Below are 20,095 nucleotides of genomic sequence, written 5' to 3'. Positions count from 1 at the left end.
TACTCACTGTATGTTAAACAATTAGAGCATCATTATTGAATAAGATTTGATAATAAATCCATAATTCTGTTTAAGAATCTGTTTGGTTTCCTTGAAAACTAGTAAAGGTTGTGTGTTGTGGGAATTGCAGGACTACAGTCATGATACACTCCTCCAGCCTCTGTCATATGGCCAGGTTAGACTTAATATTATTGACAACAGAACTCCTAAGGTGCTGTAATATTAGAGAAAACCTGACAAATGGGACACTTCGCAATCAAGTTTCTTTACTCACCTTTGGAGACTTCGTCTTTTTCTTGTCTTTTACAAAATCTTCATCCCCATCTGATTCAGATGCTTGACGGAATTGCAATGTTCCACTATTGATGTAAAAGCCACCCAGTTTGGTAGTTAAGGAAGCTGGAACAAGTTCATCATACTAGAACACCGCAAAGGAAGGAGGATATTAGGAGGGAACACAACTGATGAGGTGCATTACTGATAAGTGTCTGAATGATTAGTTCCATGGAGAAAAAATCTTTAGTGTTTTGACTAGACAGGCCAAAAAGATTACATATTAAACATTATTTCTTGTCACTAATATTACGTGTTGCACAGTGAGGTATGCAGTATGCCATAATCTGCAGTATTAATGAAATCACACACCTTGACAAATCAAACTTAAGTTCATGGAAATGGAATTCCAACTGCTCTGTAGTAAACAAAATACTTCAAGCCAATTGTTACAGATATCACTGACTGGGAAATTTTTGGTTGGCTGTCTTATTCATTTATACGATTTACTTTGCTGTAGAATTTTGACTTCTTTTAAACTGTTAGTTTAAAATATTTTCATAGGTCTCTCTGCAAGTAGTGGTCATTTTGCTCCTGATATATGCACTGTAATGGAAATCCTTCCCTTGTATTGTGAACAGATGACAGCAAGAGTCTGTGACATAGGGAAATTTTGTTTTATAGGAAAGCACAAAAATAATTTCCATTTTATAATACACTTGTAATACCAAAATGGTTGTCAAAATAAACAAACTCGCATTTTGGGTAGGACTGGAGTTTCTAAAATATTCTAATATGCTCCCCACTTTCTTATTTCAGTAATGGAAAAAAATTTTCTTCCTGGCAGGAAAATTTGGATCTTTAATTCCTGCCAAAAAGAGAGATCAGTTTTAATTTTACAAGTAGATATGCACATTTTAAACTGAGTGTAATGTCAAGTAACAATGATTTTGAAATTTAGCACCAAGTAGCCATTGCTCTATGCCTTGCAATTAATTTGTAAACCATTCAGATTGGTACGCAAAGACAGAAAGATAGCAAGTGCTGTTGTTTTAAGCAATGCTAGCATTTCATGTGGAGAATTAGCTCAGTATTGGCTTTTCAAATTCTGCCACAGTAGATAATAGATTAAATACCACTTCAGTTAATTTTTGAAATAAACTAGCTGAAAGGCTAATCAGTTCAAATGTAAACATTGTCCCTGATTTGTTCAATGACTGACAGCTTTTGGTGAGTTTAACAGATAGGCATTTAATTTATGATTAATTATTGTGAATAGGTTTGTCAGCCCATTTTTTTTCAAATCTGAGACTGAGACTGAGACTATCTGGCCCTTGAGCTAAATGGAAATAAAGAATCATGTTTTCTACTAATATGAGGACAGAGTCAATAATAACAAATCATTTCAAAAATTGTTATGCTCCAATTTGCCATTTACTTATCTTGGCACTTAAATTCATACTTGAATGAAATATTAAATGCAGAGTGTGCCAGAATCACTCAGCAAGTTAGCAACCATGCAGAAAAACATTACAGGTGAGTTTTATTTGCTTCACTTGAAGAACAAGAGGATTCAATCAAAGCAGAGTTAATAGCATCTTAAGTGGCAAGATTTTAAACTTAGCTGATACATAATGAAACTCTGATGGGCAATTAACCAGATCATTAAAAATAGATGGTCTCAAAAGTGTGCAGCAACATAAAAAAAGGGGGCATTGGAATTGTTCTTTACTTGTTGGGATGCATTGCAAAAGCAATGCAATATTATATTTGGAATTTTGTGCTATCCTCCATTAGGGAGGTTTAAAAAAAAAAGTGTCCAACAGAAAAGCAGGAGGACAGATACTCAGAAATGTTCAAGGTTGAACAGTCACAATTTTGAAGAGAGACTGAAGAAATTAGAAACCAACTTTCTAGAACTGTTAAAGTTAAAGGGTGAACTGGTAGAGGTTTCCTAGATCATGAATGGTCATGTTAAGGTTAAAGTCTTTTATACTGTCATATTAATATGGTCACACCGAGGAACAGAAACAATGAATCATAAATTTCAAAATGAGAATTAAAAGAAAGTTTTGAAGAAATTTTTACATAAAAGATTATTACAATGTGGAATTCTCTGCCAAAACTAAATTAGAAACAGAGGATTATTACAGTATGGATACTGAGTAAGAGATAGGAGTTAACTAAGTGGCTTATAGGAAAGAAAGCAGTGGCAAGGATTGCATTAGCTAAAAGGACAATATCACAATGTTCTCATGGTTTTGTACACTTTCAATCCCTACTTAGCCAGGACATTTAAGAGCTACCATGGGAACCATTTATGACTGAATGATATTTTTGAAGACTTTGTTCATTTTTTTCCTCCCCCTGACATTGCCCCAATCTCTACAAATGTTACTTTTTTTAAACTGGCTTCTTGAGCTACCCTCAAGCCTCCTAGCCAGAAGCCAGCATTTTGATCCCTCTACATTTTTGCCCAATAACACAATAGCTTTCCCTGGTGCCAATATTCATCTTCAACTTCAGACTCAGAGATAACTTATTTACTGGTTTTTCCACTCTAGAATCTATCTCACTCCAAATATCTCTTGCTTTAACAAGGACATTGGCTGTAGGCCCAAGTAGAACTAACACCCTTGATCCATTGGTGCTATTCAGTTGAGGTTACGAGCTGAGGTCTGTTAATTACAAGATCTAAAAACTCTGTCCCTTCAGTGATATAGTATGTTACAGGTACATAGCAATACTTACTAACCAAGAGTTTGTTTTTTTAAAATGCACATCAAACATCTGTGCAAGAGATCACGTAAACATACCAACTAAGTAGCAATTAATTACATGTACCTAGAACGTAACAGAATTTGGAGAAAGATAGATGATGCATACCTATCAAAAAGGATGAGCTTCTTAGTGTTTACCTCATTCTTAGATGTCAGACAATTCTGAAGTCAAATCGTAATTGTACCCTTACACTAGTCTTATATAAAAAAATTCCTATTGAAGTTTTGAAAACTATGCTCACTACACACAACAATTTCCAAGGAGGTGGAAACATTTCTTTTTCCCCAACAAAAAGCAGCCAGTGCAACATGCTGAATGTTATCAAGGCATTACAGTCTTTCAGCTGTAGAAATATTTCTACAATTCAAGTTCTCATGACGGAGACATCTTGGTCCGGAATACGACTGTCAACTAAATACTTATAGTATTAATATCAAAAAAGCAGCTGCTGAACAATTTTCCGTCACAGTAAAAGCTGCCGGTTAGGATAATTAAAATGTTAGTGCTATTTTTCAAGAGTTGTAAACTCAAGATGGTGGCAGTGGGACGGTAGATAGTGTTTGGGCGGAGTCTGTCCGCTCCAGGTTGGCCGCATTCTCTCTCTCTCCTTTTTGTCTTTGTTCTTTTTCGTTTTCTTTTCTTCATTTCCCTCTGGGGAGGCTGCAGCAGTGCTGGCAGTGACCCCTGGCTTGTATGCCCAACGCATGAACTCCTGGAATGGGGATAGGGTGTCAGCTGCAACAATGGCAGAGCAGGGACTTCTGGCTCCATAGACCTGATGCATGGACCCCTGGAATGGCGGTGGAGCATCAGCTGCAGCAATGGCAGAATGGGGACCTCTGGCTGTACTAGGCACGCAGTGTCGAATCTTTTCGGTGGCGGCAAGTCATTGACCGCAGCGGTGTTGATGCCAGGAGCAGGGGTTCCTAGTTCCAGTAGGCCCAAAGAGGGGACCTTGCAGAAATGCTGCAGTAGTGTTTGGGACCCCGGCAGTGAAGATAAACTCTATTTAAGTACTTTTTTTTGTACCTCAAATGACACAGAATTGTGGCGACACAACATTTTTCACTGTATCTCCCTCGACATGTGACAATAAATCATGCATTGCTTATTTTGTTACCTCAGAAGTTTCTTCTATTTGAACAGAGTTAGGTGAAATGAATTGGAAAGAAGAACAAAATCTAGATGCAGAGTGTATGGATAAGAAATTTTAAATTGCAGGTGAGTGAAGCTTGCCTTAAAAATGTCTTTTGTTGTACCCAGAGTACTTTAATGAGGTGTGAACTAGGAGTGAACAGTTATTCCTATCCAAAATAAAGTACTTAAGACATTATTTGTGAACACTGAGAATGATGTTAATGAAAATTGTTAATGGTTTTTGGTTTTGGCTCATTAAAAACATCTGATTAAAATGGGCACTTGTTTAAGTGCAGATTGTACTTGGAAACGCAACGTAGACAAACAGAATACCACATCTAAGCTTTCCTTGCAATGTGCAGCTAAGAATAAACGGTTATTCCTGTCCAAAATAAGTTAAGCATTTAAGACTTTATTTGGGACCAATAGTGGCATTCCATCCAACAAATTTAATACATAAAGTAATCTTCAACCTCACCTAGGTAACCAATATTATCCATTTTTCCCCCATGTGCAACATTAAGGCAACTAGATTCAGCAACCTAAATGGTCTTGAGCTGTTTCTATAATCGTGCGAAATTATTTTCCCTCATGTCATTGGACACATTATTCACTGAAAAAGCCCAGTTAGTTTCAGTGCTAGAATGTTAAAATTTCTGATCCAGACATGCAGACACAGAAAGTACCTGATGGCAACAAAGACTGAAAAACCTTTCCCAAACTCATTGAAATATATTGAGCAGCAATCAAATGTTATTACACATAAAATTCCTATGAGAACATCACATTAGTATTTAGATTCTGAACAAGAACTGGATGGTCTGGAACATGTCATTTAAGTTTTAACAGAGCAATAGAAAGGATGATAGATATTATGTACAGGATTCTCGTTTATTGCTAAATAGAAAAAGGGTTAAAATTGCATTTGTTGCCCAGGAAAACAAAAGAAGGCAGAAGAAAGTAAAAGAAAGAACTTGCATTCATCCAAAGCTTCTGAATTGCTTAGGACATCTTGAAACACTTCACAGCAAATGAAGTGACATTGAAGAGTTATCACAGTTGCTTAAAAACAGTGCTTATTAATTCAATTTACTTACAGCCTCTGAGTTATCTATAAATGGATCAGTTTCATCATATCCATAACCCATGTCGATCAGATCTTGGATACGATCTTTCCTTCGCTTCTTTGGGCCCTAAAATGTAAAAGCTATACATGAACAGATATCGTTAATTGTACACATGCTACTTATTCAATTGATCTCCTTTTTCAGTTCCATGCAGCTAAAGCAAGTCATCTTCTTCAACGATTCTCTGCTGCATCAACTTCAATCTCTTCATTCACAAGATGAAGTGAGTCTTGGGCTTAACTGTACCAATAACAATTGAGTCGGAAAGTACTGAGTTTGAATCACATTATAGTCTCAGTATGTGAAGACTAGAGGCTCTGACACGGAATTACGGACCAATGTCTAGCAGGAAATTTGTGTTCATTGAGTGTTGTCACCAGCCTTAACTCATGTTGAAAATTAGGGCAAGATTGGCGTGACACAGTGGCTCAGTAGTTAGCACTGCTGCCTCACAGCACCAAGGACCCAGGTTCAATTCTGCCCTTGGGTGATAGTCTGCATGGAGTTTGTGCATTCTCCCAGTGTATGCATGGATTTCCTCCGGGTACTGTTTTCCTCCCACAGTCCAAAGATGTGCAGGCCAGGTGGATTAGCCATGGCAGATGCAGGGTTACAGGGTGGGTCTGGGTGAGATGCTCTCTGAAGGGTTGGTGTGGGCTTGATGGGCAGAATGGCCTGCTCCCACATTGTAGGGATTGTATATGCCATAAACAATTCCTGCTGTATAAGACTAACTGCCATGTTGTCTGGTACAATAGTTTGTGACTCCTTTCTCAACTACATAATACTCTCCAAGCAATGAATTAACATACGAAAACGATTTAAGAGAGGAGTAACAATCAGAAAGGTCCTGCAAATTGACATTTAAATCTGGAAATTGAACTACCTCCAGCAATGCATGCCTGAATACCGATTTCTGTTCTTATTAAAATTCAACCATGGTCATGTAACTTTTATTTGGAAGTTGTACTGTAATATGAAACATTACTTCTTTAACAATAAATAATGATGTGAGACTTGCTTAGCTGTTTTGCTTGGATGATTAAAGAGAAAATGTGTTTTTGTGTCACCAAATACACTGTCACACTTGCAGTGCATGACAACTAGAGGTCACTGGCCCAAATTTGTATTTCAAGTATTCATGTGTATAAATACAGAACTCTGTGGGAGGGTAACACAATGGACAGGTGGTGCATGTTCCAAAAAGAGTTGCTGTACTTTTGGTGCAGTCATGTGGCACTTGATGATGTCAGAGCAGAGCAGGTCGATTGATAAATATATTGTAACGTTCAAGAAATATTTGCTTTATTCGCATTAACCAAAATCCTCAAGAAATCAATGTGGCAATGATTAAATAATTGTATCAACTATATTGCAGGTAGGAGCGAAGGCAGGTTAGTAGGCTGTTGACAGGAAATATGCGTGTGCCCACTGTGTGGTATTGAAGGTTTCATAGCAGTTTCAAAAAATAATCCATTTCAAATGAACCATAAATATTCAAATTGTGTCTTATTAATCCATCTCAGTCGTGTGCTCCAATCGTTAAATTTACCAATCTACACAGCTTCAAATGTGTCACTTGTGGAGAAGATACCTATAGACTAACTTATAATCTGATGAACTTGAACTTTTGATCTTAAATAGGAGACTCTGCTTCACTAAGATGCCTATTGGAGTGAACAGATTCTGAGACCAAATCCATCTGATGATTAAATTTTCAGATAATATGGCCAATATTAAAAACTTTTCAACAGGTTTACTTATGCAGCATTGCTGAATTAATCATTGTTACTTTTTAAATAGTTTGTGAAAGCTTAGAGCAATCAAAATTCAAATAGTCCCGGTGGAAGTCAGCTTACAAAATAGTAGGACAGCAACAAAACTTTCTGCATTAAGTCATTATCTGTTTGATACTGTAGTTATTAATGCTGTAAGCTTTCTTAATGAAGAAAAACTAAGCAGGACTCACGTATTTCTCTTCAAACTTTTTAGCCAAAGCCTCAATTTCTTCTTCCCTTTTGTCATCATTAAAAGGAGCATCAAAATGTTTAGCTGCATCTTTCTAATAAAAAAAACATTAGCATCATATAATGTTTAGAACACAGGTATTTCTGGCTAATCTATCATTTATTGCCCATCCCAAATTGCACAGAAGGCAGTTAAGAGTTAACCACATTGTGAGACTCCATACCCACAGCATCGGCCAAACCAGGCAAGGATGGACACAAGTGAACTACATGGTTTACAACAACCAACACAGGTTGCGTGGCCACTACTGGGCCAGCTTATTATTGAATTCAAATTTAACCATCTACCATGGTGGGATTCAAACCCATACTTCCAGAACCTGAGGCTCTGGATTATTATTGTTAGTCTAGTGACATCACCGCACCTCAGATTCATCTGCCTGGGAGATGTGTTGAGGTTGGGAACCTCACAACCTTTAAAAAGTATTTGGATGAAAACTTGAAATATCATGTTATTCAAGGCCAAGGGCCTAATGAGGGAGAACGGACTAGTGAAATTAGTTGTATTTTTTGGCAGTATAGACTTGACGGGCTGAAGGGCTTCTTCTGTACTGTATGAGTCTATGAACACAAAAAGAATAATTGGGAAGAGCTTTGCGATTTCGGCTCCTCTCAGACTCCCACAGCCTTCACCTTATTCATCACTGAAGAGGATACCTAATACTGGCTTAGGACCTGTATGTGGTCATTGTATATAACAGTGAGGTTCAACAACATAATTGTGTTATGCACACTAGCTGACTGCATAAACTCTCTCTAAAGACTGAAGCACTTTATACATTAGCGCATTGTGTACATGTCCTGATCCACACATGAGGTGCTTTAAATTTCAAGCAATACGGGGCACGAAAAGTTTTTAAACCGGGATAATCAGATTGCTAACCACACTGTCTACCTATCCAGGATGCTACATATATGACAGTAGATTGCACCCAAGCTGATGGGAACTGATTATATTGGTCCTTCCTGTCACACAGAAAATGAAACACTGGGCAGAATGTTCCCATTTGTATTTTGTCAAGAGACACACATGGTTTGCAATGGCTTGGAGCAACTTTTTTTTCCACAACCTTCCACTCTTCACCTCATTAATTATGTAACTGGGCTCCTGGGTGAACCTTGCCAAAGAGGCAAAAACAGTTGGTACTGTTGTGACTCATCCACATTCATGCCTCTGTTGCCATCATTAAAGCCTAACTTCACACCACTTCAAATGCTGCAATCCAGGAATGTGACTGTGGCCTGAGCTTCAACATTCAGAACATGAAAGGAAAACTCACTCCCTCTTCGCAAACATGTATCTGGAGGTTTTGGTGTATTGGGAAACACCATTTCTAGCTGAACTCAAGAGGAGGCCATGCCACTGGACCAAGCCAACCTGGACACAAACTGTAGCCTTGGATCAGTGCTGGTGTCCCAAGTGAAAACGAATGCCTATTAGTGCAAGAAGGTGGTCAATGATCTACTGAGTTTGCAAGGCTAAGTGTTAAAATCTTCTCTCTGCTAACTTTCACTCTCAGGAACACCACTCACACCAACTCTGCCACCTTACTAATCACTGAAGAGGATACCTAATACTGGCTTAGAACCTGTACATGGTCATTGGTCATGCATCTCATCAAGGCTGATGGATGACAGCTCTCCGTATTGCATGTCCACTCACAGTTCTCATCCACCTCACCATCAACAATGAATCTTTCCTGACTACCATGCTTTCTTTGCACTCAATGGGGACATCTCAATCCCTGTCCTGTTCATGCATCACCACCAACTGCTCTTTTATTCACTTCTACCACAGTCAAGTCCTCATTTTGACTCACTGCAGGAAAAGTGGCCTATCCCACAGACAGAGTCTCCACAGCACACAATTTGTGCTACAAGACTAAGAAACAGGAACAGGATTAGGCCATTCAGATCCACAAGCCTACTCCATCATTCAACAGGCTCATGGTTGATCCAACAATTCCTCTCATCCATATTCTTGCCTTTTCCTCCTAACTCTCGATTTCCCTACTGATCAAGAATTTCTATCTCAGCCTTAAATATACACAAGGACTCTGCCCCCACTGATCTGTGGCAAGGAGTTCCAAAGTTACGTCATGTCTCACCGTCAGTATACCTCGAGAGACATGCTCAGAATATCTTCACTGCACAGGCAATCCCTGGTTTATGAACGGATTCTGGTCTGGAGTCCATATGCAAGTCAGAACACAATGCAAGACAATATAAAATAGCAGCTCATAAGTTCAGGAAGTGTTCATAAATCAGATCTTTAAAATTATACCCCAGTATGAATCACATTGTTAAGTACAAGCATTCTGAAGACAGATGTTTGTAAATTGGAGACCTCCATATCATCGGATGCAAGACCATTGAACATTCAGGGTGACAGTTAAATTCTCCCATGTTTGAGATGGTCATTATCTGACATGTGATGCAAATGCTACTTGCCTTGGCAAAGCATGGTGCCATAGTGACTTTTCACTCCCTGTCTCATTGATAGATTGCCTGCTCAATACTCCTCACCATCACAAGCTGCCAATCTCTCCATCTGCACAATAAGGTAACACAAATCACAGCGGCTGGCAATTGGAGACACAGGAATATGGACCACTCAGCCCATCAAGCCACAGCTCTTAAAAACTCTGTGCCCAGAAAGCAATGCAAACCATAAAGAAGCTGACAGCCCATAATTCAGTGCTACAATCAGCAAGAATACACTAAGGATGCAATGTGGAGCTCACAGACGCTAGCATCCTTCAAATAAGTGGTAAAGGGAGGGAGCACTAAGAAAGCAAAGACCACAAGATGCATCAGGTTTTGATGAATGGGATGCATGAATGACATTAACTCAAAGTGACCTTCTACAAATATGTAAGTTATAGGAACAAAAACAAAGTTGCTGGAAAAGCTCAGCAGGTCTGGCAACATCTGCGAAGGAGTTAACGTTTCGGGTCCGGTGACCCTTCCTCAGAACTAAATGTAAGTAACTGTAAGTTATAGGTGTTATCAAGCTCCAAAGTAAAGCTCTGAAGGGCTTGAAGTGGTGTTTGATTTGACCTGAGAGCAGGCATGAAGATGTTGTGAAGCTGATAGTTTGTTAACATCAACTTGTGTGGATGAAGGGTTGAGGCGAATGATCGCGCTGGAGCACGCAGGAACAAGTACCCTCTCTGATGTACGTGTTAAGAATATGCACCTTCTACAGGAGAATTAGAAGTAATATATGAATAAGGGGGTTAAGCTAAGATGCAAACGTACGGAAACGATATAGTTGCCACTCAACTTCAGGGGAAAAAAAATTGGATCAATACTGAGAAAATGATTTGCGCCATTTCTGCCAGATTTTCCCACCATTCTTGCTATTGTTCATGCCACACCAGGAAGAGGAAAATTTCACTCATTTCAGTTGACAAACCACTCAATTGTAGGTTTCCACCGGCCATGGAAGGAGCATGGAAGTTAATCTATTTAGTTTAACGTTCACACTTTCACTCCATGGTTATGCATTTTACTTTAGAAGCCTGGCATTAGAAAACTTAGTTGAACACAATGCATCCAGAGCAAATCAAGACAGTCTAGATGACTAGCAGCTGATGTCCAATATATTTTCACCAATCATCAAGAATCACAAGCTCCAAGACCCACTGACTTTCAATCTCATCAAATAATTCTGCAGAGGAGTATGCAAAATAAACATAATCAAACATGTGATGATTTTCCATCAGTCAGCACTACTCTTACTTTTGTGCTGAGGATAGTAGTTTCTAACAGCAGTATAGCACAGCCTGCAATGTTTATCAATTTACAATTAATTTGAAAACATACAACTGAATAGCTTTGTTAAAGAAAATGGACTTGGTGTATCAAATGTAGTAAGGCAATACTCGGCTAAAAAGTTATCAGCTGTCTGTTCAAAATGATTTTCATTGCATTCAATAACTTCCTTCCAGAATTAGAGAACCAGTTATAGCCCTCTTACTATAGGAGGGTGTGGTGCTAATGTCACTGGATGAGCAATTCAGAACCCCAGGCCAATGGACAGGGATTCAAATCTCGCTGTGGTAGTTGGTGAAATCTGAATTCAATAAAAATCAGGACTAAAGAGCTGTTAATTGTTGCAAAGACCCACCTGATTCACTGATATCTTTTAGGGAAGGAAATCTACAACCAGCAATGTTATAGAGTCACACAGTCATAGCAGCCTTCTGGGCAATTATGGATGGGCAATAAACGTTGGCCTAGCCAGTGATGCCCATATCATGAATAAATGAAAAAATTAAGGAAAATAACCATTCTCTGCCTGGCAGTGTGAGGAAAGTTTCTATCTATTCTCGTCGTTGAGACACACTGGCCAATGAAATTTAGATAAAATCCTTTCTTACAATGATCATTAAGAAATAAGTTGCATTCAAAAATACATACACTACAAATGAAAATTCTGCCATATTACAAGCTGAAGGAGGAAGTACTTTGTTCTTCGTAATTTGCTATAAACCCACACAAGCTGGGAATGTACTATAGCAACATTAAACCAGTATCCAAAAATAAAAGTGTTCAGAAACCACATGAAACACTGCTTACATATTCCAGGATGGCATCTCAACTGCCAAGAGCCAGTGAGACCAGAAGATATGCATTGTACACATTTGCCAGTTCATTACTTACCAAAGAAACCACCACCCACACCAGGACTACTTCCAAAATGTCTTTTAAGGCTTAACATTAAAATCGGAAGACGAGTTCAACAGTTTGCTGCAAAAGTAACTGTCTTGATATAGAACAAAAACAGAAATTGCTAGAGAAACTCAGCAGGTCTGGCAGCATCGGTGGCAAGAAAGCAGAGTTAACATTTCGAGTCCAGTGACCCTCTATCACAATTGTCCGTCTTTGTTTTATTTTTATGACTTGATAGATACCTCTGCGTGAAAAGCAACTGCAAAGGTGTTTTTAACAATGTATTAGAGTCAAGTGTGCTACTGCTAACAGTTGAGATCAAACAAACAAGGAACAAGAGTAGGCCACTCAGCACTTTTAGCCTGTTCTGCCATTCAGTAAGATCTTGGCAGATCTGATTTAACCTCAACTCGACATCCCTACATATCCTGATAATCTTTCATCCCCTTGGTAATCCACTTCTGCCTTAAAAATATTTAAAAAGTTCTGCCTTTTAAGGGAATCTGAAGACTCTCAATCCGCAAAGGAAAGGTACATTTCCTCAACTCCATCCTAAATGGGACCCCCTTATTTTTAAACTATGACCCCTAGTTCTCAATTCTCCTACAAAAGGAAACATTCTTTCCACATGCACCCAGTCAACTCCCCTAATGTGATTCAATTAAGGCACCCCTTGCTCAGTTAGCTGGATGGCTGGTTTGAGATGCAGTGTGACACCAATATTGTGGGGTCAATTCCTACACCAGCCAAGGTCACCATGAAGGACTCCTTCTCAAGCTCTCCCCTTGCCTGAGGCATAGTGGCTCTCAGGTTAAACTACCACCAGTCTTCTCTCTAATGAGAGAGCAGCATATGGTCCATAGGAATATGGTGATTTTCAAATCCCATCACTTATCTATTTAACAGAAGTTGTCAACATACTTAACTTTCCTGTTGGTATAATTCATAATAGACACCCAATAAACCGCAGAGTATATGAAAGCACACAGGTAAAATCCTGCAGCTTTTTCTGACTTTGAAATAACCCTCACAGGCTGCAGAGATATTGAGAGAAGCCAAGCAGCAAACATCAAGACAAACCTCTCAATTAATCAAGACTTATTCTGATCATCTCTCCATAGACAACCTAAATCAGTCCTCTTAAAGGGATGGTACAGGTGACCAACCAACAACCACTGCTTTTACACACTACCTGCAAAGTAGAAAATGTCACAAGATGTTTTAGTGATTTTTTTATATAGAAGATGGATGTCAAGCCAGAGGAGGAGATATTCGGAGGTCAAGAAGTTGGCCTTAAAATGTGGAATTGGAAGAGATCTCCAGAGGATAAAAATCAAGGTAACCAAGATATGGCTATCAATGATAATGTGAAGGAGGTTGGAATTTGAAAAAAAGAGATAGCTAAAGCAAGATATGGAGGGGGGCATGGCCTTGGAACTGTACAACTTCCAAGGGAGAAGAATGTCAAAATTTGAATTCACAGATAAGTAGTCAGCATAAGTCAAAGGGAGTGATAGATGAAAATGATTTAGTATGTTTGGCATAAATAGAGTTTTTGATAAGATGAGGTTACAGAACATGGAACATGGGAGGATACTGGACAAATCATAGATGAGATTTTCACTGGCAAATATTACACTTCGCACTCCATTCGTAATTCCAGTATCAGTTGAATAAATATACTTGGAAGATTTTCTTTATTTCTCAGTCATGTTAATATACAAAGGATGAAAGAGCAACTGAGATAACAAGGTGTAGAGCTGGATGAACACAGCAGGCCAAGCAGGAAGGCTGACCTTCCGGGCCTCTGTCTAGGCCCGAAACGTCAACCTTCCTGCTCCTCTGATGCTGCTTGGCCTGCTGTGTTCATCCAGCTCTACACCTTGTTGTCTCAGATTCTCCAGCTCCGACTATCTCTAAAGAGCAACTCACTACTTTAAACCACATTTATTGTTACCATTCAGGATTCACTAAAGTTGGCTGTTACTATTTAGGGGTCATTTAATTTTGTTTTGACTATCAATCAGCAGTCTTAGAATAGATCCACTGACCATAATTTTTAAATAACACCTTCCGAACTGTGAAAGCTGCTATTTATAGCTGGCACTTTTTTACTGCCAGATAAAACCCCAAACATCAAGGTTGTTAATATTGTTGAAACAATGCAATCAGTGCGATTTCATCAGTTTTGTTGGACTTCGCTGAGAAACAATGTGCACACAGGACCTTCAACATAAATTGTATGAATAAGCTTTGAAGCCTTTGCACACTGAAGCATAATTGTTTTAAAGGAAATCTGAATGTAAATCCAGACATTAATTCAATTCTAAACACAATACTGGCTTAACTAGATAATCCTAAAGAGTAACCATCTGATCTTGTACTTAGAACAAGTGCTCTATTACAAATAATCCCTTATACAAATTCACCAATACTTCTGCAGCACAAATGTAACAACTTCTAAGAAATCTACTACAGAATATTCCATGTTTTATTTAAGCAAAACACACCAGTGTTGTGGTACCACTGGGAGCTTTATACATCTTGTTGTAAAATGGTTTTACCTATACAGATTTGAAATACCAATTACTAATTCAGTTGAGTGAATATATTTTGGGGGTATGCGCAATCAGCATTAGTAATGTGATAATAGTAATGAAAGCAAAATATACTAAATAACCATATTCAGTTACAAACAATGGCAAAATGATCAAAAAGGAAGTCCTGTGGAAGGAGTGGAGAGGAAAGAAAGGAAGGGGGAGGGGATAAAAGGTGAGAGGGGGAGGGGGTGGTGAGAAAGAGAATGGAGATTTATCTCTTACAATTCAAGTCATAATATTAGCACAACTTCAAAAGTTATACTTCTCAGCTGACTTTATTCACATTGGTTTCCAATATGCAAACTTGAGCAATGTATTTCAAACAATCCAATAAATAGAAAACAAAAGGCTGAACATGTCTCACCACTATTGTGAAAGATACAGCATTCTGCCATGCTCTCCCAAAGAACAGTTCCATTGACAAATTTGAGAACAGTGACTAAGACTGCCTTGTGGAACTAAACTAATCTCAGCTTTTGACAAAATGTTTATTTCACTTCCCTCATTGCAAACAATGTTTCTTCACAACAAGGGACAAAAGAAAATCTATCAATCATTTTTATCCTACATTTCCTTCTGCTTATTTTGGTTCTCTTGCTAGCCGAATTCCTGGACTAGCATGATTTCTATAAATTTCTGCTCAGAATATCTGCTAAAAGTACAGGTAAAATCTACACCCAGGGATATTATAAAAACAAAACATTGCCAAATCACCCCACAGCATAGCACGCTGAAACAGCATTTGACTGAATTCAAGTAATGTTTCTTTTGTTTAAAGTCAGAATGTTGCAAAATTATTAAACATTGAACTTTTATTCAAACAGATTACAATCTGATTCATTCTTCTCTTGCAGACAATATGAAAGAGAACTACACTCCAAGAGGGGCACAAAATTTCTTCTCCAGAATTGTTTTTGGCAGCTATTAAATATTTCAAATGTTTACTTCTACATTTAACAATAATCTCCAGCAAAATTAGATCAAAGGCCAACAGATACAGCATCAAATGTCTAATCACCACTTTGGCTTTCTGCGCACATCATATGACAAAATCCAAAATGTACCAAGATTTTGTCCACAAAAAAAAATTTGGCACTGCAAGCAATCAGCTAATTCAATCACACCCAACTTAAGTACTTGAAAATTAAATATCAGCAATGAAACGCGCACTTTATTAAAATGTGGTTACTTATCTGCATCAGGGAAGCTAACATGTAAAAAACTTTTCATATTAGTTCTAAGGAAAATGCATTAAATTATATTGTGTATAAGACATCTGCATTTGGATCTGACACTACAATAAATATATCACAATCTGACCTTGCAACAGCAAGTGATGGCAACTGTAGCAACTCAACTGAATGTGTAGTTAATTCAATGCTTGCTCGGATAACATTGATAAGACCAGGATCAATAGGTTTAATCCATCTTTCTTCCACCTATTCTCAAGTCTGCTTCCTATTAAGCATCTATTTGACAGAAACATAATTATTTTTTGAAAATAAATTTGTATTTTGTAACAAACAAGAGCAATCAGATGTCAGCCATTCCATTAAAATAAATACCTCCACAAAATGAGTTAATGCAAAGGGTAATCATTTCAGTATAGTATTCCCATGAAAACAATTTTTGTCCTGTATCAGGTTAGTAATTAATACAGAATACAGTTTAAGGTTGACAATTTTGGGGTTGCATTCAAAGATTTACTAGTCAAAGACCACCAATATTCATGCTTTGCCTTCAAGATAAACCTTAAGTTTCAGTGAATCACTAATACAATGTGCCCTGCATGAGTAACAGACAATATGAACATAGGTGAAGTGATACCTTTTGCTCTAAAATATTGTTCTAATGTAGAAAGGCTTGATCAATGTGGACTCTGATGCCATAAATGTGTAAAAATATTGAAGGAAGAGACAGGGATAGTTCAAAGTTGGGATCAAGAATGAGGGGTAAAGATGATATAGTGCAGCAATTTGGAGCAAGGGGTTTGGAGAAATTCATTCACAATTGAACAAATCTGAAATTCAGTCCTATCGTTTACGGTTGACAGAAATTCTTGGCAGCATTTAATTGGATAGGCAAATGAAGGAATGGAGCTGAAAGGACATGAGAATAGTTTCAGTAAATGAGAGTAGAACTATACCCTTGTATGGTGTATCAACATTTGACTATGGACTGGTTCAGCTGAGTTATCTGTTTCTGTTACTTGTGAATGAAAGAACCAATTTGGAACTACTTCCCTATGCAAAAAGCAGATAAGAGCTTGACTCAACAGTTATTTTATCTGCTGTATGCCAAATGTAATTTAAGTCAGTGCGGTTGTGATGTACCTTTGAAAATGCACTTTTTGCAACAATGGGACATAAACATTGAAGCATTGAGAAAAGTTAACCAAAGTAGTGGAAAGGGCTAATGTTCTTTGCAACATTCAGCCTGAAAAAGATTTTGGAGGAACTATACATCCACAATATGTGCATTCAGAAATGGCTGTTTGTAAATAAAGGCAATTCATTGGCTGGGGACATTAAAAGGAGTGAATTTTAAGCACAATCTTACACCTTTTCTTCCACAAACACACACAGTTCATTTTATTCAGGCCATCTATGGGATTGAGTCGGGCTGCATATACGTCACAACTAGAGCATCAGTGTGTGCTTTAGCAAAGCTTTCAGGATAACATGAGTCAAGAGAAAGGCTCCAAGTCAGATCAAATGTGATTCTAGACCTCTATTCCAATTTTATTTCAGTATTATATCTTCTGTTCTCTTTTGCTAACTTGCCTATCTAATACACTAAGAACTAGTTTCAAGATGCCAACATGGATTCAATATTTTAATTTCAACAGCCTGATCTCAAGTGCTAGACCTGAATACAAAACAATGTTGTAGTTTACCAGAGTTCAGCATGAAAACTGCCTTTTGTCACATGCAATCAAGTTTATTTCATGTTCATGTTGTTCTGAATTATTCAGTTTTGAAAAAATCTTATTTGTGAAAACAAATCATTTTGAGAGCTAAATTTACATTCTAACTCATGAACAACCAGGATACGACAACAATTGAATAAAGTGGCTACTAATACAGAACATTAAATCCTACTGTTTAATTTCCAGGTCGATTATTGCTTGAAACTTTCAGCAAAATTAACAATTAATAGGGGGCCTTGAACGACAGAAAACAGTAGCTGATTAGGTCACGTCAACTAGATCAGATATATGCAATACCATCTGTCCCTGTGTTTAAAATACGACACTGAGCAGGATTAACGTGTCGGTGCAAACTCAGAACTAACTAGGAAAAGCTGAACTAATTTTAATGCCCGGAGCGGTAAGGGAGAGCTTCTACCTCTTTTTAAAGTAACTATTTTCCAAAATTGATTCCAAAAAGACGGGGATAGATTGTTTCCGTATTAACGGTGACTCGGCGATAGGGGGGGTCAAGGGGAGGGGTGTACTCCAGATCGAGCGCATCTGCGTTACTCGGAGAGAGAAGGATCGCTCACCTTCCGCACTCGCATCAACTCGGGGTAGAAGAACTCGGGGCAACTCTTCTCGCTCGACTCAAAGAGAGCCAGCGTGTGGCGCGAGGTGACGGCCGCTATTTCCCCCTTCAGCACCATCACGGCCGTCGCCTCCTCGCCCCCTTCCTCCTCCTCCTCTTCTTCTTCCTCCTCCGCCGCTGCCTCCTCCTTGTCTTCTTTCTTCTTCTTCAGGAGAGGAGCCGACACGGGCAGGGTAGTCAGGGACACTCGTCGCGGTTCGGCCATGTTGCGAGTCGCGCGGGACCCACTCGCTCGGCCGCTCTTTATATATATTTTTTGTCAACACCTTTCCCCCCACCCGTTCTCTCTGTCTTCACCCTGTCGTGTTGACGGAGAGGAAGGGGATAATTTAAAACAAATAAAAGAGACGCTGTGAGGAAGAAGAAGCGGGGAAGGGGTGGCGGTGGCGGGCAATCACAATCCCTTCAACAGCAACAAAAACAAACCCGACAAAACTTCGGCCGCCGCCATCTTCCCGAGCTGCCGCGCATGCGCGCGCGCGCAGACACACCGCGGGCGAAGGGAGGGGGGGGGAGGGGATGCGTGTGTTTTCGAAACGCAGCCCCTCCCCCTCCAACTTTTTCTTCGGGAATTCCATCTCGTTCGCTTCGCAGCACGGGAAAATAGGCGTCGTGTTGAAAAAAAAGACATTCGTAAAATAAATCCGTTGAGGTGGAGGGGGGCGCTGACCTTTCACCCGGCCGTGTCACGTGACGGGGAGGAGGCGGGCGGGCCGACGGACGGAGGGCCCCGGGGTGGGGGAGGGGAGTCGCCGTTGAGTGGGCGATGGACGAATTCCTCTGAGGAAGATGGCGGCCGTCAGCTTACGGGTGGGAGATTTGGTCTGGTAAGAGGCAACAGCGGCTTACGATCGCTCTCCTTTCAACCCGATCGCCCCGGCAGCTTGTTTAATTTTCGGCCAGCCGCTGTCATCGAGTGTCGTTTTTATTTTTTTCGGAAAAAAAAAGCTCCTACCTCCCTACACACACCACCCCCTCTCACGAAAAAAAATAATCGCTTATGCTCTTTCTTTCTCTTTTCTCAGGGGCAAACTGGGTCGGTATCCGCCCTGGCCAGGAAAGGTGAGTAAGAAACACAACGTTTAAACGTTTCTTTCTTCCCACCACCTTCCTTGTCCCCTTTTGCCTGCATTATTTATGGAAGGCGAGTGGGGAGTTTTGTGGATGAGGACCACTGGGGTGGGACAGAGCAAAGCATTATCCTGGTTTCATGTCGTGGAGGGATCCGGACAGAAGATCCCAAGACCGACCCCGCCAGCCTTTTCTCCTTCGCTCTCTCTACGAGGAAATCGAGCTTGTTTTATTGTGCGAGTGGCGGGGCTCCTTCACTTTGAGCCCGTTCTGTTCAATGTTTAGAGCAATTGACTGCTGAAACCGGATTGTTTCCACTGCGATGGGTATTCCCTGTTAAAGTTCCTATCGAAAGGAGTCAGTTTCTGAAAACAAGTTTGAAGAGCTATTCCTCGAGATGTAGATCTGCTTCCACATTTTGAAGGTACTCCTACGAAGAGTTACACCCTGTGGCTTCAAATCTAGTGCTGTGCCTTCTTTGGTGGACAGGGTTTTTCATTATTTTCCTTATGTTGTATAAAACACTTTTTTTTATTCCTTGTATTCAGTGAATGCTGTTGCAGTGTTTTTGGTAACATTTAGATTAGATTTCTGAGCTTTGAAGGTTAATGGCAGCAGTAATGAGACGATCAGCTGATCCCAGAAATTAATGGCAAAAGTATGATGAACTGATGACTGAGCAGTTTTGATGCACTGCCACATTGCTTGAAGTAGGGTTATTGGAAGACATTCAGGCCATTACAGTCAGCATTTGAAGTCAAATATAAAGTTGCTGAATGCTAAAACTGGCATCAGTAATGCAAGAAATTCTGGAACATCATTTGGCTTCTGGTCTAGAT

The 20,095-nt window shown here is 39.3% G+C and overlaps 2 protein-coding genes across 4 annotated transcripts in view; one reads left to right on the top strand and one right to left on the bottom strand.

Annotated features, from left to right (window-relative positions):
* LOC109916976 (ubinuclein-1-like) overlaps positions 1-18,657 on the bottom strand; it is a 53,946-nt gene extending 35,289 nt beyond the window's left edge. Inside the window, exons 1-4 of the mRNA XM_048609672.1 lie at positions 18,127-18,657; positions 7,288-7,380; positions 5,289-5,384; positions 275-418 (exon numbers count right to left, since the gene is read on the bottom strand). Coding sequence (XP_048465629.1) covers positions 275-418; positions 5,289-5,384; positions 7,288-7,380; positions 18,127-18,390 — 597 coding nt within the window. The 5' untranslated portion in view covers positions 18,391-18,657. The remainder of the gene's footprint in view (positions 1-274; positions 419-5,288; positions 5,385-7,287; positions 7,381-18,126) is intronic.
* Positions 18,658-18,906: 249 nt separating this feature from the next.
* The window catches only part of glyr1 (glyoxylate reductase 1 homolog (Arabidopsis)), a 36,929-nt gene continuing 35,740 nt past the window's right edge, over positions 18,907-20,095 (top strand). For 2 of the 3 annotated variants that reach the window (XM_020523418.2, XM_020523419.2), the window contains exons 1-2: positions 18,907-19,012; positions 19,211-19,247. In XM_020523418.2, the coding sequence (XP_020379007.2) occupies positions 18,975-19,012; positions 19,211-19,247 (75 nt within the window). In that variant the 5' untranslated portion in view covers positions 18,907-18,974. Of the gene's footprint in view, positions 19,013-19,210; positions 19,248-19,349; positions 19,681-20,095 lie in introns of those variants that run through there. The other variant, XM_048609698.1, reaches the window with a different exon arrangement.

This window comes from Rhincodon typus, chromosome 21 (genome assembly GCF_021869965.1).
Source record: "Rhincodon typus isolate 14 chromosome 21, sRhiTyp1.1, whole genome shotgun sequence".
Lineage (NCBI taxonomy): Eukaryota > Metazoa > Chordata > Chondrichthyes > Orectolobiformes > Rhincodontidae > Rhincodon > Rhincodon typus.
The sequence above is the reverse complement of the archived record's forward strand: the minus strand, read 5'-3'. Positions and strand labels throughout refer to the sequence as shown.